The 24,355-nt window shown below is 36.3% G+C and overlaps 1 protein-coding gene across 1 annotated transcript in view; it reads right to left on the bottom strand.

The window, feature by feature from the left end:
• Positions 1 to 1,852: 1,852 nt before the first annotated feature.
• Positions 1,853 to 24,355, bottom strand: part of lrrc1 (leucine rich repeat containing 1) — a 42,688-nt gene continuing 20,185 nt past the window's right edge. The window contains exons 3-14 of the mRNA XM_066678954.1: positions 23,625 to 23,703; positions 22,676 to 22,765; positions 17,737 to 17,793; positions 17,583 to 17,646; positions 17,165 to 17,239; positions 15,888 to 16,032; positions 15,369 to 15,487; positions 12,910 to 12,993; positions 7,762 to 7,877; positions 6,758 to 6,927; positions 4,986 to 5,125; positions 1,853 to 3,317 (exon numbers count right to left, since the gene is read on the bottom strand). Of these exons, the coding sequence (XP_066535051.1) occupies positions 3,159 to 3,317; positions 4,986 to 5,125; positions 6,758 to 6,927; positions 7,762 to 7,877; positions 12,910 to 12,993; positions 15,369 to 15,487; positions 15,888 to 16,032; positions 17,165 to 17,239; positions 17,583 to 17,646; positions 17,737 to 17,793; positions 22,676 to 22,765; positions 23,625 to 23,703 (1,298 nt within the window). The 3' untranslated portion in view covers positions 1,853 to 3,158. The remainder of the gene's footprint in view (positions 3,318 to 4,985; positions 5,126 to 6,757; positions 6,928 to 7,761; positions 7,878 to 12,909; positions 12,994 to 15,368; positions 15,488 to 15,887; positions 16,033 to 17,164; positions 17,240 to 17,582; positions 17,647 to 17,736; positions 17,794 to 22,675; positions 22,766 to 23,624; positions 23,704 to 24,355) is intronic.

Raw genomic sequence — 24,355 nt, 5'->3', positions numbered from 1 at the left:
GCTTTGAAGGGGGTGGGGGTGGATCTGGGATGCCAGACTTCACTGTTGAGCCTTCTGGAGATCTTTAATGCTTAAGGCTTAATTCAGCAAAACACTGATGAGGGGTGGTGCCTACCCAGTGACCCCTGTGAAGTGCTAGTGATGGAGTGGGTGGTTTTGGTACTCATGTGCTGGGCTCTGTGAGTAACCCAAGTTGTTAAGGATAACTGGTTGCTGATCGGATCATAATAGGCCACAGTGACCATAGTGGTTAGGTGCAAGAACAATGGGTGATAACGGAATATTTTGTTGGGTGGACACTATGTGAAGCTCTAATGAATTGGCATAATATGTTTTACATCTTATCTTGAGTATGATTATAATATCTGAAATGGGTTTGAGAAGCTGTTACTGATACAAAGGGGGAAAACAAAAAGTGATGGAGGACAACAAGACTCTAAAGAAGCAAAGGAGACTGAAAAGAATGGCAGTGACCCACAGGCCAGTGGAAAAAAACAGCACTAGCATCAATGTTCATGTTGCTAGTTTGACTACAGCACCTAGCAATGTTTCTAGCCTGCATGATTAGGAGCAGGAGACAGAGAGTTGTGTTCTAGCAGAGACACTATGCCTATAGAAGCATGGGAAATCATCACAGTCTACAGAAATTTGGACAACGTCTCAGTTCAAGGCCCAACAAACATATTACGCCTGTATTGTCGTGGTTGGTTCAAATCTGGGCTGCACAACATGCAAAACATTAGGATTTTAGGGAACTGCTTACAAAAGGACCCGCTTACAGCTTTTCTGAGCTCAATAAAGAACCGTCTTCTGCAAAATTGTGGTTTTCCTTGTCTTCTTTTGACACTGATGCCACACAAATTCATTTTGTCTTGGGATGAATTAGAGTCTGCCAGTCACTCCATTGATAACGATGTTTCTAGAAAAAACATTGGTCAAGCAGGAGGCCATGTGGTATATTACTCTGCACTCTATAGGTACTAAAAGATCACAGCAGAAGTATCCTCAAAACATAACTGTACAGTATTTCATTACAATTATCTTGAAAAGTTACCACTATAATAAACATACCTTTCACTCTGAATAAATGAATGTAGCGTAACTTTAAAAAAAATTACACAACTAGACCTTAAAACCATAGCTGTACCTTTTGATGTTACAAGCTCACCAAATTGTACCTAGGCATAATATAAATGTACCTGGATAGAACCCTTTTCCCTGAGTGTAATCACATGAAGCAAAAGAGCATTTAAAACAAAAGGTAACCAGGGAAATGTTCCTTGATGTGACACAGACTGAATTACAGTTATGTTTATCCCAAAAAATAAATAAACAAACAAATAGTCAATCAATCATTCATATGAAAGAAATACATAATAATGAGAGGGCACAATCACATACTGCTCACAAAGGGCAATGGCAAGGCAAACATGAAGAAAGGAACATGCCAGAGTGGGGATTCCATGAAAGAATAATAACAAATAAATAGTTGAAAACCTACAAAAAAATTAATGTAGGATAATCTCGCTAAGGGACAGCTTCTATCTTTTAATGTGGCTTCTAATAGTCACTAATATAATCGTCGGTTACGTTAAAATGCCAATTCTGCCCACAGTAGGATCTCAGAGTAAAGCAGGTCATTAAAAGCCTGCATTATGATGAATTGAATATAAAATACAAGATGTTGCGATACATAGTAACTTGAATCAAAGTTTAAACAAAACTTTAAAAAATAAAAATAAAGTACAAATGAAGAAATGCTGAAAGTGAACGTTGCAAGCAGCCTAGTTATATTAGAATAAACATAAAATAAAGAACCATATACTCTGATTTCATAAAATCATTTTATTGCATCAGTGGTTAGAAGTCATAAAAATATAGGCCCAGAATCTTTGCCTATTTGAGATTTTCTGTGCAGCTTTATCACTGATAAAAACATATATAATTGAGAGATTAAAATCAACTTTTAAAAACCAAATCTCCTTGGTCTTTTTCTGCAAAGAAATTACATAAAATGCAAAATGTATTCTGTAGTGTACCATAGAAACAATAAGCAAATGTATTTAAATTTAATGGCCTTGCAAAAGTGCATCCTGTTCTGTTGATTTCTTTTCTGCACTTAAAATAAAACAGCAATATAATAACTAAAAAGATTTTAGTGTATCAAGTTTACACAGAGCAACATTAAAAGAAAAAAACAGCTGATTTTGGATTTAATGTGGAGGTGAAACTGTTCCACATCATGTAGTGTATAGAGCAACACCAGCATTTCTGATTCCAGTTGTAGGAGGTGAGTACGTGTTTTGTGCTGTTAGCCCTTATTTACTTAAGTAAAAAAACATGTTTACTTGGAATAAGAATGGAATTGATTTTAGAAGACAAACAGCCCAACCTAAAAAGTAAATACAAAACTGTTCTCTTGCCCAAAGCTAATTTAACTGCTGTTTAAGACATTAACATTTCTTTGTTCAATCATTTGCCACATTTATAAACAAAACATGTATTTTTGCAAAAGGAGTAAAAATGCTCATTAAGATATGTGCTATACCTGTAGTTTTATCCTCCAAATTTACACCAACTGAGCTGCCACAAGTACAAAAGTATTGATATTCACAAAGATCTATACAATAGTTTTTTTTTTTAAATCAGTAGGTCCAAAAAAATGCCTGGGCTCAACAGATTTAGAAAGAACTGGAAAAAGAACATCCACCCAGTGTTTAAAAAAATAATTAAAAAAAGGTAAAAGAAAAATAGAACAAATATATATATATATACAGTATGTGTATACTCAATATATCTATGAAAATTTCAACAGGATTTGTAGTGTACTAATACTTGTACACTAATACTTTGTGTTCTAAGACTTGATGTAGTGCATCTACCAATTTACTGTGGGAGAAACTGTATGTACAGAAACTGTCCATTTCTGCACAGATTATTGCTCTGTTATCTTAAAAAACAAAGAAAAAAAAAGGCACCTGTTGTAGGAGTCGTTCCACAATTCAGGAGAAGAGGAGATGAACTTGAAAGCAAGACTGACCCAGGATAGAGAGAGAAATGGGTCAAGCCCAGGGGAGAAAAACCACAGGGAAGAGGACTGAGTGGGGACATGGGTGAAGACACGATGAGGGAAGGGCCATCGTTGAGGTAAAAAGCAGTCACACAGACGTTGTCACTCGGTCCACAGAATTATTGACCTCATTTTTGTTGGAATCCAGGCCTTTGGCGGCGTTCATGTCATTGCGGAGACTCTCCGCCACCTTCTTCATTGTCCTCAGTTCGCCAGGGTGGGGGGTTGCCTGTCGCAGTAGCACTCCCTGAGAGAATAACAGGGAGCAAAAGAAAGTGCAAGAGAGCAAGAGAAAATGACTATAAGCCAGAAATTCTTACAGAAACCCTAAAATTTTCTCATATGGGTACGACTTTAAAATGAGACTGCTCATACACTGCGTTGCCAAAAGTATTCACTTGAATTCAGGTGTTCATGGCCACCGATGCATAACAGCAAGCACCTAGGCATGGAGACTGCTTGTCAGCTGATTAGTATTTGGCAAGAGGTTTGCCAAATACTAACAGTGTAGGTGGATTCACTATTGGGCAAAAAAAACAGGTCACTATTACCCTTTCTAATCATGTGATATCTGATTATTAATGCCTTTTTAAATGCATTTAAAACCAAATTAATAATCATTCATTTAAACAGACTCTAAACATTTATAAAGCTTTATAAATGTAGTCTTATTCTAAAAATCGTACCCTCAAATGAATTCAGGTTTTATCCCTTTTTCTCACATAACAAAAGGACTTCTGTGGCTTTACATTGATTTCAACCATAAAGTACACACTGAGGGTTACTTCATAAAGAAACATTATTCCAGAGTACATGAAGTGCAAACAAGTGGGAGACACAACATAAATATACAAAAGGCAAGCAAGACAGACAGACACATGTAGTCAAAGGCAAATGTGCAAAGATGTGTAAGATACTATGGCACTGTTCTGTTAGAGGCAATAAGGCAATATCAGATGAGCTGAATGAGTGGGAGTCTAGCTTTTGACTGTTTATTGGCTTAAATCAAGTTTTTCCTACATTGTGGTTCACTTGGCTGGTTGGGGACTTTGCTTGACTATAAGTACCTGCACAATCTTGAGGTTACAGCGTTATCTCTTTGCTTTTCTGGCCAAAACTGTACTCCATTTTGTTGGAATTCATTACTGTTCAAAAGTCACAGTGACAAACAAGGCCACAGGCTTACTCAGGATTTGTTGCATGGTGCGCTAGATAAAATTACTTCCAATTTATATACAGAGATTACATCGGTCAGACCCCATGCAGCCAACAGTCAGTCACTTACACCGCACACAACATTGAGCCAGTAGGCTGAAGTCACCGTGACCAGCTAAAGGAGCTCGAATCCTCCGTTTACCAACTCAAGCTTAAATTCAGCTCACTTTCAGAGAAATCTGAAGATTGGAATAACATTTTCCGGATTTATTTTCCAAAAGTCAATGTAGAACTAAATCACACTGACTTTTGTAGCGCTACTTCTTGGACAGTAATAATCAGTACAGCAATAGTTTCACTCAGCTAAGCCAATCAGAATGATTGTTGACCCAGCAAGAATAACAGCGTGAGGACAGCTAGGCTTGCTCCAAAATAAGGAAAGCAAAAAACTTTTAAAGATGAACAGATGGAGCAGTTTTTGTTCATTCTTCCTGTAGCCAGTTCTAAACAAGTATTCAGATGATATTACAAAGTGAAGCATCAGTAAGATTTAAGCACAGATCTTGAACCTTTACTGGGAGGAAACTGAATACTCATTTTGTAGCATATTAGAATTTTTTTCCCCAGTCTGAAGCTGATAATTTAACATAATTTTGGCAAAATGACCAAGGTATAGTCCTAATAAGCTGCCAGAATAATCAGCTTAATTCATTTATACAACATATTCATGCTACATATCTACACTTCTCATTTCTCTCACCTTTTCATTGTCCTCTTCATCATCATCATCTAAGAAGCGGATGGCACTGATTCTGTTCATGGCTCCGTTGTCCCAGGTATCATCAGCCATGTCATTTACAAGGCTCTCGAGCGCACCACAGCGAGCCAGGTTATCCGAGCCTGTGTACATACAAGAGAACACACATGACACATAAACACACATTCCACCACATTACCACCCATAGATAGATAGACAGATAGACAGACAGATAGATAGATAGATAGATAAATAAATAAATAAGAAAAGCACATTTGAAGATTACTGATTTCTCCTAAAGTGTCTGAGAGTTCATGCAGCCTGAGAGTAGCGGTGCCCAAGCAATAGCAATTAAGGCCTTGGAAATGCCAGATCATGCTTTCAAATCCTGGCTTACTCAGAAGCTTACTGCAAGACAATCTACACCCAGCCACCACCCCCCACACCTTCCACCCCCAACGACTTAGCCACTGCCAGTGTTTCACCCTCATCTGTTCAGCAAGCCGGCCCACGTCACGACAAATGACCATAAGCCCTTGGCTTCAGCAAGAAAGACACGCAGGCCAGAAGGGGTCAAGCAGTGACGGATTTTCATTGTCATTCCCTACATCTACAACTTGTTTAATGCTGTCCAAGACTCTGAGATAATTATAAATCTGCTGAATGAATGTGGAAGTAGAATTTGGAAGGGCCACATTTTGTGGCAATCATGATGCCACTGTTTGAAGTGCTTAATAGAAGGGGGTGGGGCCTAGGGGAGATAAGCTTCTTTACTCATCCTATCCACTAGGCGTACGTAAAAGACAGCAAAAGAACACAAACAAAGCCACAGAAAGGTGTCAGAAAAGTTCAATGATTCCAGGCTTTCTCACCCATCAAATGCCACCTATATGTTTACTATGTAAACAAACACGTTACAGCATCCAATCCAATTGTGTGTTGACTCGCATTATAATTAAATCCTACAGGGCACTGACTAGATTAAATACAGAGGCCTCACAGCTCTGAAATAGGACATTGTTACAATATTACACATGAAAGGATTAAAATTACAGCAGAGACATCCTTCTACATCTGTATAAAATTAAAGTACAAAGTCTTTATATACACTCTAAAAAATTCAGGTGCTATGATGAGTTCTTTGAGCAATATCATTGAAGAACCATTTAAAGCTCCAGAAAATAACAATTTTTGCAAAAAGATGTGTTAAGTGTGAAGACTGAGTGTGTTTACTAATTGAAAAGTTTTAGCAACAATAATTCTTTATGGAACCCAAAGTTGTTCTTCTATGGCATAGCTTAAAGAACATTTTTTGCAGCGCATTTATTTTTAAGAGTGTACAATATGGGTATCACATTCATCACATTAATATACATTTAAATACAAGTAGAGTAAAAAGCACTAAATGCATTAGTCATATTTAGCATTCTCATCAAAGGGATGAAATAAAAGTGTACAGGTATGGATGTGTGGCCTCCTGAACAGAGCATCAAAACTCCAGCCTTCCGTCTATAAAATGGTGGTTTTATGTACTGCAATATTTATTTAAATGACTCAAAAAGAATGCAAAGGCTCAACACCCGTGTCTGCACAGCTCAGCATGTATATGAGCTTTAAAAAAAAAAAGGGCCTTAATAATATGCTGTAATGATCATGATTTATTGCAATATTAGTCCTTTAATAATAAGTCAAGAGACATATAATCTGCCACCAACATTCACCGTTTATGTCAACAGATATAAATAAACATTGTTTAAAACAGTGTCGGTTTGCACCTTTCTCTGAATCACAAGGCTGTTGGGGAAGGAGCACACAGGTGAGCACTTTCTCTCCTGAGTCAGGATCCACATCTGTCTGGAAGGTGAGTAAAGGCTGTGACTGGTTGTCTGACAGCCAGAGGGCTTTGAGCCGCAGTGTGGTGAGAGACATGGGAAGAAAGGCCAGCCTATAGGAGGGAGAGAGGCAGAGAAACATGGAGAAGAGACAGAGACATAGGGAAAAATATGGTAAGCAGAGCAATACACAATAGGTTAGCACTAGTAACAATGTGTCATCTGTGTGCATTTTTATATACTGGTTGGTGACCAAAATGCTAACATGGATAAAACTGTCTGTAAAAAGAACTAATGATATGATAATATTTGCAAAATTCAAACTTGTACCTGCTTGCTTTCAAAAGGTTCGAAATCTAACAAATTTCTTTATAACATTAACTGTAAACAAACATCTGTAATATTTGACCCAGACATTATCGTGCTAGCTCCCTAGCGCAAAACTCTGGGTAATTTAGAATGAGGGCATGTATGAACAGAGATGTTCATACATGAGAATCACAATGCACAGGCGCTATCCCATGCCAAAATTTAAAGTCAGACACAGAAAATTTCCAGTTGTTAACTACGTGTTAACAGACAACTCCAGGATATCTGCGACCTGTTTCTCTGAAGTTCATATGTGAAAAATGGCTTAAAAGGCGTATTTCACTATGCCTATGTCTAATTACACATTAAACTAATAATAGCTTCATTATAATTATTAGAAGTGAAAAATTATAAACAATTCATTGTACAACACAATTTGTTTAGCTAACTCTTGTAGTACTATTATGACATGATTTAATAGAACTATGTCAGATTTTTTTTATCGTGTATATATTTTAAAGCATAAAATCAGTTACAACTTTGACAAGTTTTGAAATAAATAGTGGTACATTAATTCTATTTCTCAAAGAGTTTACCTACAGAGGGTAGGTAGACATGCTAGACATGCTCCAACAAACCTGTTTCCAGACACATCCAACACATGCAATTCTGTAGCCTGCGACAGTTCTGGGGGAATGCGTGATAAACGGTTGTCTCTCAAACACAGCACATTAAGACAACTGCAGCCTCCTATCTGGGAAAAGTAAGAGACATATGGACACATCAGAGCCATATAGAGCAAATAGCAACAAAAAATAAAACCAGCACATGATATTCATCCAGTGCTCAGCCTAGATATATTATTATTATTACTATTAGTAATATGCTTCTAAAAGGGCAACAGAAAAGCATGAAAGAATTAGCAGAAAACAGTTGGCAAAGAAAGAGGGAAATTTCCCATTTAATGTGTCAAAACAAAGGCAGAATCAGTGAATGAATGAGTGAGTGAATGAATAAAGAACAAAATGATATTATGCCACACTGGTTTTCTATCAGAACTATAGTGTCGATGGGGTTGGACAGTGGGTCTAAGTTTAGAAGCAATTAATAGTGGCCTACAGCACTGCGGTAATGGGCAGTGAGAGAGACAGTGCTTAAACCTGACTATAAAACAAATTCAGTAGCGGCTGTCTGTGTCTCATCAAATTAACTCAACTGGACTGAGGTCATATGCATCAAGGAAGACTCGTATCTCTTTCCTCAAAGGCTTACACTGTTTACAGACATTTCTTCAGAAACTACAGTGCAACTGGAAAAAGTCCGGTAGTGTTCCAAAGAACACCATTCAGAAAATGAAAAGTGTGACTAAATTTAGATATTGTGTAAAATAACCATGAAACGCTAGAGGGGCAAAACATAAATATAACAAAAAAAAGCTACGATTTTAATATTTTAATAAGCAGTCATGATACTTCCACTGTCCGACGGCATGAATGAATTAAGGGGAGATCAATTTAGGAAATGGAATTGACATTGACTGAACTGGGAAGAAAACTGAGTGTGAACCCATTCCACTCAATGTATTGTGAATATTGTGAACACAATTTTGAAAAATGTAATGTCAAAAAAATTCCTTCTAAATAGTAAGAAGTCTGGGAATTTGCTGAATGTGTGGACTGAACAGGAGCGGTGGGAATGTTCTACTGTGTTGCATGTGGCGGTGTATGAGGTCAGACTAACGGCAGCGCTGAAGGCTCTCACAGAACAATCTGAATCACAACAAACAGGGTCGTTGTTTTAGTGCAGAGAAAGGCCATTCAGACTCCAATTTAGCCAGAGCCTGTCCTCAACATGCTCTATACACAAGTGACTCAAGTGAGAGACAAATAAGTGACTGGAAATATGGCAAAAATGCAGCACGATCATAAGATTTAAGTCTCATGATACAAGATAATGAATACTGATAATTTACATGCATCTTTTTGGGGAATAAATTAGTAAAATGGCTTTTAGAAAAAGGAGGGGGAAAGCTCAGTATAAAAAGCTTTTGGTGAACTGCTTGGCAAATAAATAAATATTAGTACACAAAGTTCATTTTTTAAGGTATGCATTTATAATTTGTCACAGGTATGTCACAAGGAGAATAAAAAACACAAGCTGTGCACAAAAGCCTAAAACCACAAAACTTTCAATTAATCATAAGGGTTTCAAGGGAAGTATTATTCTTAACTGACGGTATATACACTAACACTGACATGCTAAATTCACATTTTACCGTGCAAAAGCTTAGGAAACCTTAAAGGAACACTATGTAACATTTGAACATTAAAATTACAGATTTCACACTACTGTGATGCCTTACTGCCCTATAAATAGGGAGAACAGAGCCTATGCCATTGTTATTCTGGGGCTCACCATTGCAGAAACTGCATTGTTTCAAATGTAACTAATGGAGGAGGAAACCACCCACATCCCTCCCACTCTGCACTGGTTTCAGTGCAGTGTTATAAAAATTAACTACACAAGAGGGAGCCCTAGGGGGGGGGGAGAAATCTTACCTAGTGTTCCTTTAATGTAGTGTCACAACAAAATTTATATTCTCAAACTGGTGTAAAAACAAACAAACAAAAAAAAGCATTGTCACTCCAAATGTGTGAAAAATACTACAGATACCCCTTGTAGAAAACATATTATATCAAAGAAAAGAAAACATTGGCCTGTCCAATACACATGCACAAACACAAGCATGTGTACATAGCCTGTAAGAGTAGGCAAGTTGCATGAGGCATTGATTGAACAAGTTTCACTTGAGAGGGTTGGGCTTACTGAAACCAGATTTGATGGTTAGCATGATTGAGGACTGTCTTTCATAAGGTCCATTAGAATGACAGCAGAGAGCCTCAGTCAGATGGAACAGCATGCAAGAATTGAGAGAAAAACGCCACACAAAGCACAACTTACTGGACCAAATAAAATAATATCACTCCAAGCAGCTGAGGACATCAAATAACACACAATTAAACAAACTAGTAATTAGGGCTGGACAATATCTCCAAAATGTATATCACTATATACTATAATTACTATAACGTAATTATGAATGTGGACCAGCTTTCTCATTGTCACCCACCTCTGGGAAATGTAGTCCTTTACTGTTCCCTTCACTACAAGAACTGTACTGCTTTCTTGTCCTTTTATAAGTCTGAGGTTCCTTTCTCTTAAGGAATGTGATCTAATGTCTTTTATTTCTAGCTTTAATCTATTGGTAATTCAGTTACTATTGAATATACATAACAATAAATACATTGCACAATTTCTAGTGGATTAGCACTGATTGACAGTTTGCAAGATGGTGTTGATGGTGTGTATTTTTAATTAAACCAGTGTTAAATGTGACCCCACAAATGTGAAAAGAGACATTCTAGGAGTGCAAATATTGCACAAAATAGTTCTCTGGCAGAAGATCAAGTATTACTCCACCACATACCCAAGTTAACTAGTAACAATTGCAGAATGTTTATAAACAAATAAATTACGCTAGTGCCAATATCTCATGTTATAGCAGTCCTACACGTATAACTGTATAAAATGTCCCAATGGTCCCTGAAAGTGAAAAAACAAAGCCTGACAGATACCAATTTATATACATTACCATATAATGTTTTATATTTTGATAAAGAATTGTTATAGACTTCTTTATTTACCACTACCCATTCATAAAACAATCCTCAAACATATTGCCTAGCTGGCTTTACATTAAATAAGTGCCTTTAAATAACTTTTAAAACCTGACAACAAACCTAATTCTTTTATTTAATCCTTAATATAATAAATTGTGACAGCTTTAAAGTCAAGCAGAGACATGACACTCAGCTCAGCCAAGAAATCAACTTTCCTGTTCATCTATTTTCGTCGTTTCCGTGTAACTAAGGCTGATATTTTTTAATTAAATTGATTATTATTAGTAGTAGCTACACATACCATTGAGGTCCATAGCTGTTAAATCTAATATTCAGGGTTCAAATAATACTTTTGGAGGAAGTGTTAATGGTAGGTGCCCGAAGACCTACAGACCAATGTGACAAAAGAGCGATGCTAATGAGCTTACCGACACCCCTCACAGCCTTGTCAGCTGTACTCCAATTATATCTGACTTAGTATTTGACGGCTTAATTCTATTACCTAGCTTACTCACTAGCTAACGTTAACTAAGTAAATAATAGCCTTTACACAAATATACAATCTTTATACTCACTGGCTTACAGACAGACAACAGAGGGAAAATTGAACTGATATTTCTGATAAATAAATAAATAAATAAATAGCTTTTATTCTGCCATTTAATAAATAACCTTCTCCCACTACTCCATTAGAATATCTGTGAAAAAGTTTAAAGTGGGAACCTGGCAGCACCCAGCAAATACCACATTAAAAATAAAGTAAGAGGGTTCAATACTGAACACTCTTTTTCTGACCTGACTGAACTATTCTGTTAACAGCATGGTTTAATGTGTTGTTTAAGCAGAGGAATCACCATACTGTGCCCAACACCAGCCTAATTGGCTTCTTGCACCAGCAGTTCCAGGAGAAAAAAAATTAAAATTAAAACAAAAAACCTTTAACTGGCATTAAACAAAAACAATACTAATACCCATATAAACTCTTTCTAATTTACTATGGTTCTTTACAACAGAAATAAGAGCATCCACTAAAAGGATCTTTAGGGAAACAAAATAATTTCTTTTGAGCTTTGATTTTAAGAATCATTTTTTAAATATTTTCTCATTTTTAAAAGTGTACTACTAGGTGGCGTAGTTACATATTGCAATGCTTTACCTATCCCACATTAACTACATTCAAGTACGGCCCTTGATTTTCAGCTCTAAATTTGTGCAACTAACTAACTTTAACTAGGATATTTCAGCAATGCACATTCCCTGGGAAAGACTAGGAAGTGTTGCTAATGTGGATCATTACCATAACAGCAAAATGATATTCGAATTTAAGATTTAATTGTGGACAGTAATGAAGTACTCTTCTTTCATATCCGTACTTAAGTAGCCAGACTTAAGTTTATTATCTGATACATTGACGCCCACACCCATGCATTTCAGAGGAAAAAAATGCCACTAATTTTTGCTTGTGCCTTTACTCCATACTTTGCCGTGACTGAGAATGTAATTTAAAATAATATGATGCACTTTCAAATACCTTCCAATTACACTGCAAATTTAACTAGGCCTGTCTAACACTTAATGAGTAATTTAGAGGAGGCAGTGTTTTATTAATTCTTCTACTAAACCTAAAACACAAGATAAATGAAATCTACAAACCCCATTCACAGAAAATTTAAGATGCTGTGCAAAATGTGGATAAAACAAAACACAAATGATGTGGAAATCATTTAAACCCTATGTTTAAATGTGTGCATTTGTAGTGGTGGGGGGTTTACAGCATTGAGGCAGGAGTCATCTCTGACTTTACTTGAAATAAAGCATGAAGACTTTCAGGGAAGACTCAGTCATATGTTGCATTTATTGTAAATGCACTACAGATCAGATCTTTTTTTTTTTTTTTTTTAAACAGAAATAATCTATACTATTCCCACACTGACCATTTCAGTAGGTAGGTGTTGTACACACACTCCTGCCTATTTTAGCAGGTCTAATTCCCATGTGTTTCTGATTGTAGTTCTATAATTAAAATTGTACACTGATTTCTCTGCATAATTTATTAACAAACCTTTTACCCTGATACCAGATGATTCATTGAAACATGATACATACCTCTTTGGGTAAAGATGTTAAGCGATTTCTGTCACAGTTGAAGTTAGAGAGTTTCTTAAGCTTTCCAATATTTCTTGGCAAACTCTGAGAAAGATAAATAATAAATGACAAAAAAAATCACTTACATAAAGAAGCACTGCACACACTTGAGCTGGTTTATTATTAAACAGCTTTACAAAATTATAAGCTCCAACCAGCTGCTAATGGAACTTTAAGTGATGGAGGAATCAGAGTAAGTACATTACTAAGAACTAATGGCTCTACTTGAACCTGATGTCATATCAATTACAGTAATATTCTATAAGACCTTTTAGGCTCATCTCCACTTACAAATGTAGCTCCTCAAGGCTATTTTGTCTTTGTCTTATCCATTGTTTGTATTTGTTGTTTTCTATGCAGCGGTAATTAAAACAACAACTTTCCTCATGTTCCTTCCTTCGGGAAGGTGGATCACACATGAAAACACACTGGCAGATCACAGTCATATATTAGCTAGCAATGCATTGGTTGCTAACATGCTATTTGAGCCAGGCCTTTTAGGTGAACGACAGGAAAAGGCTCCCATCCATGAGCCAGCCATTCATTCATTCATATATTCCTTTCTTTCCTGTAACCAGGGCAGAATGTTATGGTGATTTTTTCCTCAGTGGTATAATGAAGAGCCTCAGCCAGAGTCTCGGCACTCCTGGGTGAGCCGAGTCAACTGATCTTTACCACATTCATTGGCACAACTTACTCCACGCAGAGCAGTTTTTGTTTTAGGCTCTGCTACTTATTTTATATTTCCATACAAGTGAACTATTCAGTCATTTGTTGTGAAAGAAATACAGTTATAATTTCACTTTATCCAAAATTCCAGCACTTTTCAAACCTGGTAAATACAATACATTAATATTCAAGCATTTTCAAGGATTTCAAGCACCCGTACGAACCCTGGACCTGTTTCTTCATATGTGACACCAGTGTCGTTTGTGCATCTGTGTGAACATTACAAAGCGTACTGAATCTGACTTTTTGAAATCATATTTGGGCCACTTTCATATGCGGTATTGACATCTGATCCATATCTGATTTGTGGCAATACGATTTTGTCTGAGCGGCCAGATCAGAATTCCTGTGACCTGTACATCACTCCAGCACTGAGAATGATATCCGGACTATAGTCCAAAGCATTTGTGTTTTAATTTGAGGTGTTTTGTACTTGGAAACGGCCTGGTCAAAACATTTTCATTTTGTTAAAAATATTGGTAAATGTACAACTTGTAACTCTTCTTAATCCAGGTTCCTGTCTCTCATTAATGAGAATAAAAATTAAGTATTAAGTGTTTTTATAAAACAAAAGACCTTCGTTTTTAACAGTTCTATATCTGTTTTATATTGTAAATGTTAGTATGAAGCTGTGTAAATGTGGATCTGGATATGGAAATATTAAACTAATTATGTTGGTGCTCGTCTAGTTAATGAGAGACTGGGGAAACTTGCAACTAAAGTGAAAGAAACATCCGTTCCTGTTTTAATATTCTTCACAGTCTTTAATTAATACTCTTAATATATAGAGCTCATTTGGAATAAAGAAAATGGAGGCTTTGTAATTTATCGCTGCACGGTCCAGTCCAATTCCCTCAATTCCATAACAAAAGTGCTTAGTGTGAAACAGATGAGACGGATATTTCCTTCAGGTCAGCTCCCGAAGCATTGTCCTTTTGTGCGTGCGGGTCAGTTTAGGAGCGTGATCTGTTCAGACTCATGTCAGATATAGATCACATTATATAGACAGTGTTAACTGCACAAAAAAATATTTACTCATAAATAATTTATGAACAAATAAAATAAATAATTCAAGTTCGGGCCATATTTACCTGCTTTGTGAACATAGCCTAAGCCTCACTGTAGGGATGTTGCAAATAAGGGGTGTGCAAAATGTTGTTTTATTTTTTTAAAGAAAGCAAGAGAAAAATAACCTTCCCCCCTTTTCACATTATTTTCTTAATTTCTGCAAGTGTGTATTATAAAACAGCTCTACTCAAGAAGTAGAAGACGGCGACAACGAAGAAGAACCACAGTGTACACTGGTTTAATCAGTCTGATATTCTAGAAGAATAACCCATTAACAATAAATGTTACTCTGAATTAACACAATGTGAAACAGAGTGAAATCTGTCTTCAGTGGATTAAGGTTTTTATAAAACCTTCTCATTAATGCAGTATATATGTTAAGTGGACTGTCAATTTTGTATATAAAATTGGTCATCAAACAGACTTCAGTCTCATTTTGAAACTGGGACTATCCAATCTAGAAGTACAGTCCCGTGAAGTGTTGACAAAACACATTCCATTGTCACACCATGTTGGCCCACAATTTCTAATATGTTTTTATTTTCTTCTTATCAAGCTGGGCCTGATATCAGCATACAGCATGGTGCTTTGAGATGGTTTAAATGAGAAGCTGTATAACTTACCACAAGTTGATTCTCTGTAAGTACCAGTTCTGTCAGGTTTTCACAGTTACCTATGCTCTCCGGAAGCTGGACCAGGCGATTTTGATCTGCTTTCAATATTGAAAGGCGTTTTAATTTTCCTGTGGGAATACACAGAGCAATGTGAAGCTATGGCTGAACTAACACATCCCAGTAGAGGTTCATATTCACCAGCAGCCTGCATTCACAGATGACAAATGTAGGTCAGTAGGCTAACATAAGTCTGTCCAACTCTGCGCTATTAATCTTTCTGAATCATATACCATACCAACAGAGATTATACAACATTTTTTTCATTCAAGAAATTATCTTCAGTTTCATAAGTGATATGATAAGTGGTTTTTGAAGGAAAAATATCAAAGAATGGGGAAAAAAAAAACACAACACATTACATACAGTATTAATATCCTACATTATGAGCCTATATTATGCAGCAGACTAATACTGATGATGCATATACTGAATATATAGCTGCGTAGAGCAGAGAATGTAATCACTGACCTATGCCCTCTGGCAAGGCATCGATGAGGTTCTGGGACACCAGCAAATCAGCCAGCGAGATCAGGCCAGCCATTTCCTCAGGGAGATGCTCTAGCTTGTTCTCAGACAAATCCAAACAAAGTAGGTTCTTCATGCTGCCCAGCTCCTGAAAGAAAGAAAGCATGCAGAGACAAACAAATGTGTTTCTGGTTAAACAAATTCTGCTAGTATTATTCATCAAATCATTGTAACCTGATAGAAAATTTGACAATACCAACAACTTTACTAAGAGTGCTGCTAAAGGCTACTAAACCATAGCAAGAAAATTAGAACTATTTGCTATACCAAGAATGCTGTAAAACAAAGCAAAAACCATTAGGCATAATAGCCATAGACAGTTGTGCTAAAGGTCCCTTCAGGTATTTTGTCTCATTAAAACATATAAAAATTAAACATATATATATATATATATATATATACACACATAATATGGCAAGCCAAACAGGAAATATTTAATGAACTTTGATATATATAGAATGAACACTGATATATATAGAATGAACTTTGATATATATAGAATGAACGCTGATATATGTAGAATGAAAGCTGACATACAGGGGTTGGACAATGAAACTAAAACACCTGGTTTTAGACAACAATAATGTATTAGTGTGGTGTAGGGCCTCCTTTTGTGGCCAATACAGCAGCAATTTGTCTTGAGAAAGTCCTGCACAGTGGTCAGAGGGATTTTAAGCCATTCTTCTTGCAGGATAGTGGCCAGGTCACTACGTGATGCTGGTGGAGGAAAACGTTTCTTGACTCGCTCCTCCAAAACACCCCAAAGTGGCTCAATAATATTTATATCTGGTGACTGTGCAGGCTATGGGAGATGATCAACTTCACTTTCGTGTTCATCAAACCAATCTTTCACCAGTCTTGCTGTGTGTATTCGTGCATTGTCATCCTGATACACGGAATCGCCTTCAGGATACAATGTTTGAACCACTGAATGCACATGATCCTCCAGAATGGTTCGGAAGTCCTTGGCCATGATCATTCTATATATATCAGCGTTCATTCTATATATATCAGCGTTCATTCTATATATATCAAAGTTCATTCTGTATATATCAACTTTCATTCTATATATATATCAACTTTCATTCTATATATATCAAAGTTCATTCTATATACATCAGTGTTCATTATATATATATCAAAGTTCATTAAATATTTCCTGTTTGGCTTGCCATAATATATATATGTGTGTGTGTGTGTGTGTGTAACACATTATTTACCGGTGGTATGTCAGCCAGCTGGTTTCCGTCTAGCCACAGGTCCTTTAAGCTGACAAGGCATCCTATTGTCTCTGGCTGAAAGCAAAAAACAACAAAAATCAACAGATCAGAAGGGATATAGAATACGAACAGGTGACTGTTACCAATGTACACAGGAATGCAGAGGTATGCAATACATTTGTGAACTGGCATTCCATTTTAGTCTGGTTTAGGTCCAGTACATTGCTGTTCAAAAGAGCAGTCAGTCACACAAACATTTGAGTTAAACCAAGTTCAAACTGATAGAGAAGGTAAAATCTATAGAGGAAAATGTGCTGGGCACATATATGAGCTTGAAAATATCTGTTGGAATCAGATCTCATGTTGCTGCAAAAAAAAAAAATTGTTTTCCAAAAACAGTAAACACAGAGAAACTCACCAAATTATATAGTTCATTGTTCCCTAGATCAAGTTCTTCAAGTTTGTGTAGCTGACAAAGAGATCTGAGGAGAACAATAAACAACAAATGAGTGAGCAATTAGACATCGTGTCACTCCAGACAAAAACACATGATTTTTCTGTGGTCTACTTACTCTGGTAAATATGTCAACAAGTTCTCCCGGAGCTCCAGTGATACCAAGTTACAGAGGCTGAAAAGAAAAGACAACTCTTGACAAGTTCTACATTTTAGAAAGGAATGGTAGACTTCATATTTTATATAGGGTAATCATGGAAGGTTAGTGAAACAATACATTTAATAAACACCAAAATAACCACAGTTTACTCCAACTCAAAATATTCAAAGTGTAGTAATTCCTGAACTAACATTTACAGATATATGTGGAAATATGAAAATATACAGCAAAAACATTTAACAGACTGGCCAAATTCATTCAAAACATTTGAGTAGGTATTTCACAAGATTGTCTGCTGCTCAATCAAGACAAAACAGTGATACTGATATTTTGAACTAAAGATTCTAGCTAAACTGATTTGGAAGAAACTGTCACGTGTCCAAGCAGAATTGATTATTGGAAAGCTTTGGGCTGCACACGATAAAAGAATAGTTTACAGATGATGAATGAATAAATGAAGGGACAAAGGAAGGAATGAACAAGCATAGGCACAGGAACATAGAAAAATACGTAATATTTTATCATTTTTGTACCTCACAATGTCTATGGATGTATCACCATGACGTGGGAGAATTTGTAACTTAAGGCTTCAGTAAAGAAAAGTATTCTATTGACATTTTCAAATCACAATGAAAGTAATCAGCAATGTTATCTCAAAGGGAAAGAAGAGGGAGGAAAAAAAAAGAGGATTATCTGCAGAGGCTGTATAGAATGCAGTATTATAATTCCAGGAATTACAGGCTTCAAAAACAAACGTAATAAATTTGGACCATAAACAAACACTGAAAGAAGCGGAAGGGGAAAATTGCTGTCTTTAAAAGTGTAACTGAATGTTAACACTAACTGAGAAAAAGCATATACACTACATATTCGTTCATTCATCCATTTCATCCTATTCAGGTTCACAGGGAGTCTGAAGCCTACCCACAATCACTAGGCACAAGGCAGGAACACACCCTGGACAGGGCACCAGTCCATAACAGGGAATCACACCAGTCATTCACACACCCACAGCTGCGGACAGTTTTGAATAATCAATCCTGCCAGCGTGTTTTTGAATTATGGGGAACACATGGAGGACCATGGAGCTGCATGACAGTAACACTACACTTTATGCCAAGTGCTGCCTATTTACTGTACAATTATTAAAAAAATAAATAAATAAAATGTAAAACAAAACAAATAATAAAATAAATCATCACATTCTTGGTTTTATAAGACCTTGTTTTACAGTAGCGGACGAGTGGACACAATGATACATTCAGTAAGAAGCAAAAGTAAGCATATAAAATGATAAAGAAAACAGCAAAAGGAACATCAAACGTTGAGATTTCCACAAAGTACTGGAGGCATATTTGGCATATAAAAAAAGCAAAATTTACAAGGGGCCAAAAATATTCGTTATGTGTGGTATATATTTCATATTGTTACATCCCTAGTGTAAATATTGCAATATTGTAATATTGCAAGCATGTTAGCTTGCAGCAACAATTTTAGTTTGGGGCTAAATCATTTAAAAAGTAGAGACACTAAATCAAAACATTAGTTTTGAATGTTAGTTTTATAGTGTTATACTGAAAATGAAAGCATTAACATATCAACATAAGGTACATTCTGAACAATTTTTGCTCTGCGGAAATATGTATCGAAATGAGACACTTTTGTAAAAATACAGATAATAGATTTTATGAATCTTCCAGTGAGTTATTTAACAAAGTACAGTCATGAGGTTTAATATTAAAAAAAACTTTCAATGTTTAAAATAAACTGTCATAACACAGGAAGAAACACAATACAAGCTAAAATCCTACCAGCCTAGTAGGAAAAAAGTTGATATAGTCCAGTAATGGCCACATTCATATAGTAAGCCCAGTTGTTGTTGTTGGGAGTTCTGGGGAAATATTTAGTGTAAAACACATTAACACAGTGACCCATGTCACTCAGTTTTGTTCCAGGGGAATGGAGAAAAAAAAACCTTTTGATGGAAAGTAATTTAATTTGCATGTCCTAATTGTAAAGTACTTTTTTCTGAGCTGAATAGAAGAGCAAACAGTGCAAATCTGCCATGAAAGACTTTGTGCTCCCTGTGTTATAGACATAATGAGAGGGGTGGGGTAGAGGATGAATGTGGCCTAAAAAAGAAGCATGCTGCAGGATTAAGCATGCAGTGCAGTGATTTGTAACTATAAATAATACAGTTTAAAGCACCACCCCTAGCCCCTCCCCTCTTGCCATGATTGGAACATGCTGGATAAAAATTAATTAATAAACAAACAAGGAATCTATGTAAATAAAGGACATAAAATGACAATGTTTGCTCTTCTTATAAAACAAATATCTGAATAAAGGGAGGAAAAGATTTAAAAAGTAAAAAGTTACAAAATCACATTTCCTAGGAAAATACATTGAAAGCAATCTATAAATCATGCAAAACAAAGATAACTACTAGTTAACTGAACAGACAGTTTCTTTACAAGTGTGCTAAAACATGCACTACACTAATCCCATAACTACACAACAAAAACATGCTGATTGTGATCAGATTGTGAGGGTCTGCTACTTGGCAGTGTGCACGAGCGGCTGAGAGAGTTAGGCCAGCAAGAGGAAATTACACAGGAAATTAAGATGGTCATGGAATGACACAAGGGATAGAGAGAAGGAAAAACAGAAAATGGTACACAAATGGCTAAGGCATGTGCCGGATGGCTGTCTCAGCCGTCATAGAGGCTTCAAACGCAAAGAGCTGGCAAATGTACCTGCAAAAAATTTCAAGCTAGCTAAAATGACCAGAGTTGTTTACAGATTTATGTCAACATTCTTCAGAAAGATGAGTTGAGGAGCAGTGAGAGGTTGAAACTAGGTGTTATACTGACCTTTCAGAAAGAATAAAAATAAATAAGAATGACTTGATGAAAGACCAAAATACCACAAAACACCAATTGTCGGTGTCACAGCCCTGAAAGGGACCATTAAAACAAAGACGCCAGATGTGATAGTGACATGTGTATTAAAAACTGACAGAAAAAGAGAATGGCTATCATTGCAAGAAATTCTCCATGGTCCACTTAAAATGTCCATCTCAGAAGGGCAAATTTGTGCATGCTGGCAATAAGCCTGAGACACAGCTAGGCAAACTCACTGTGCCTTTCAAGAAATCATCTGAAGAAAAACTGAAAGCCATTAGGTACAACTGAACTAAAACTAGCTCAAGAAAAATAACAATATCAGCCTCTAAAACTCAAAGTCATTATATAAAATTGTTAGAAATATAATTCCAAACATTACTGACACTTTGTAAAATGGCTCTGTGATAAGTTTAATGCAAAGTAATGTCAATTTCATTTCACCATTATTAGCACATTTAATATCAATATTGTATATCACAAACACAAATCCAATTTTTTATCCATTACCCTTTAAAATGAGTTGCAAGAGTTTTTGCTTTTTCTTTAAAAAATAATTTCCTACCATTTAAAAAAAACAAAAACAGGAGTTGTGCATATAGTTGCAGATAGTAGCTCTTACAGAATGTTTATGCCCCTGCATGATCTAACACATTACTTTATGGAATGACTGTCCAATGAGATAAAAGATACAGACATAAACAAGTAAGTTGAGAACATATGGGGAGTTGAGAACATCTGGAGTCACTTTTCCTGCTCTTCTTTTCCTCATCTCATTTGTCAAGAAAGCCTTTCTTCAACTTTCCCCAAGCTAAGTCAGCTAAGGTGGTTTTAAAGACAAAACCCAAAATCCCCTCCTCTCTCCATACATACAGATATGTTTTATGAACATTTTACTGATTTGAAATAATATTGAGTCTCACACGTTTGATAGACAAGTACACACACACACACACACACACACACACACACACACACACACACACACACACACACACACACACACACACACACACACACACACACACACACACACACACACACACACACACACACACACACACACACACACACACACACACACACACACAGAGAGAGAGAGTTTTGGAGGAGCGAGTCAGGAAACGTTTTCCTCCACCAGCATCACGTAGTGACTTGGCCACTATCCTGCAAGAAGAATGGCTTAAAATCCCTCTGACCACTGTGCAGGACTTGTATATGTCATTCCTAAGACGAATTGACACTGTATTGGCTGCAAAAGAAGGCCCTACACCATACTAATAAATTACTGTGTTCTAAAACCAGGTTTTTCAGTTTCATTTGTCCAACCCCTGTGTATATATATATAACTGTAAAGTCTGTCTGGTGGTGGTACTGGGGGAGATTATACAGATACTGCTGTTCATTCAAAGTAAAATCCTGGTAAGTATAAAATGGAAGGTGTGTTGAGATAATTATCATTATCATAAATATTCTCTAAATGTTAGGTAACTATAAAGGTTTAATAGTAGTTTATTCCCTAAAAGACTAAGAAATCAATAGAACACTTTAGAGTGTCAATTTTATGTTATCTCTGTAAAAAGAGCACTTGCTACATCAGGCTGCTTCTCCCCCTCTGGCAATATCCAATGTAGAATTTTCCACTGACAATTCTGTATAACTTGTTCATCTGCCGACTATTTAATTATGCATAATTTTTGGAAAAATAAATAAATAAAAGGTGGGTGACCACTTTTCAAAACCACTTTAACAATTGCAAGGATTCTAAGCTGACCAAAGATGTCTGGCAGAGTAATGGAAAAAAAAATTAATAAATAAAAACACTTCACCAGCTTATCAGAAAAAAAAAAAAATAAAAAAAATAAATGCCTCATACATTAGTCACTGTAAAGCACAAAGCACATCAATTCCAATTATAAACCATTAGCAACAGCTTGAGCAACAAAATGATTTTGTTGCTTTGGGCTTATACAACAGAGAAAAATGATGCTTACTTTCCAATGTTATCAGGGAGTGCTTGTAAAGAAATGTCATTGAGGGAAAGGCATGCAAGATTCCGCAATTCAGGGAAGCTTTCGGGCAACCTGAAAAAACAGAAATTTCAGTCATTGAAATAAACATAAAAGATGCAAAATTAACACAATAAAAAATAAAACTGCAGAATAGACAACAGTGGAAAAAATACACGTGTACTTATATGAATATTCTAGATTCCCCAAGCAATAAAAACCACTACTATCCCCTAAACTCACCTGCACATAAACACAATGCTTTTGAAATGACGAAGTTTAAAAAAATGGAACCATATGGCTGTGTGCAAAAAACACTAAAACAGAGTACTGGAGTTTTTACCATAAGCTCCAAATGTATGGGTCTGACCAATTTGGATCAATAAATATGTTAAAATATGAACCGCTGAATGTGTATAAGACAGCATTCATGATTAGAAATAAACAAGTCATAGACCTGTCAGGGTCTTATTAACAACAAAGGTAATAAACAAGCATGCTGTAAACAACACTCTCACAATCAGTCACTATAGCAACTCTGGCAAACATGTAGCAGCAATCAAATATAATTGCATGCAATCACCTCAAATCAGAAGCCATAGTTGTAACACAGTGGGAACAGTAAGAGAGCTGATGAATTTACCAAATAATCAGATTAAATAAATACGCAGAGATGGATTAAAATAGAGAAATGAAATCAAACATGATTCAGTTGAAAGGAAGGGACAAATGCACAAAGTCTGCTATAACAGGGCTCTATAGAAAGGTCAATGGTGATGATGATGGCAAATACAATAACACCATAGGTCAATCAACTCAACAGAAATAAAATTCAATCTCATTAATAAAGCAGTATGATATGCCAGACCAGAAAACAGCACAAAGTCCATCATCAAATTCTGCAAAAATATCAGCATAAACACTCCTCACATACCTTGTTAAAGGATTTCCACTGAAGTCTGCTACTTGAAGAGCTTTACAATAGGAAATGCTCTCTGGGATCTCTATAATGTCTGCATTAAATGAGGAGGGAAAAAAACAAGTGGTGAGTCAGAGATAAACGATTGCACAACTGTAGCACACAGTTAAAAAATTAGTTTTTGAATATCTCACTTTACTACTGTATATTTCCAGGAATTTAAAGCATTTGTGAAGGAGACCTGATGACTCAGGAGGAGGTCAATGTTCAGTTTCAAGTCACTGTCAATGTTTAACATATGGACTTAGCAAGTCAGCCATAGTGTAAACAGAAACAATACATAAAACAGCCTCAAGAGGGAAACGGGCGTTTAAGATCATTGAGCTTCCGCAAATTACGATGGACTATGCCAAACATGGAGGCTTGGTTGTAGAGTTGCCATTTGAAGTTTGAAAATAGCAGACATAAAGGAGATAATTATCATCCTGGCGGTGTTCGTGTTGGAGATGTTCTGTGATCCCAGCTGGGAAATACTTTTGGGTAATGTAGAGGCTATAGCTAATCTTGGAGTGCTCAAAAAACCCAGGGAAGGCACAAAAATATGCTGGGCGTGTGTGTCTGTGTGTGTGTAAGTAGGGCCAGAGGCTGCTCCCTACATCTAATTCCCAGGCACTTTACAACATGCTGAGTAAACAGGCTGAAAGAGAGCAGACATACATTTCATATGTATGAGGGCTGTGTGCTCA

Source organism: Hoplias malabaricus, chromosome 8 (assembly GCF_029633855.1).
Source record: "Hoplias malabaricus isolate fHopMal1 chromosome 8, fHopMal1.hap1, whole genome shotgun sequence".
Taxonomy (NCBI): Eukaryota; Metazoa; Chordata; class Actinopteri; order Characiformes; family Erythrinidae; genus Hoplias; species Hoplias malabaricus.
The sequence above is the reverse complement of the archived record's forward strand: the minus strand, read 5'-3'. Positions and strand labels throughout refer to the sequence as shown.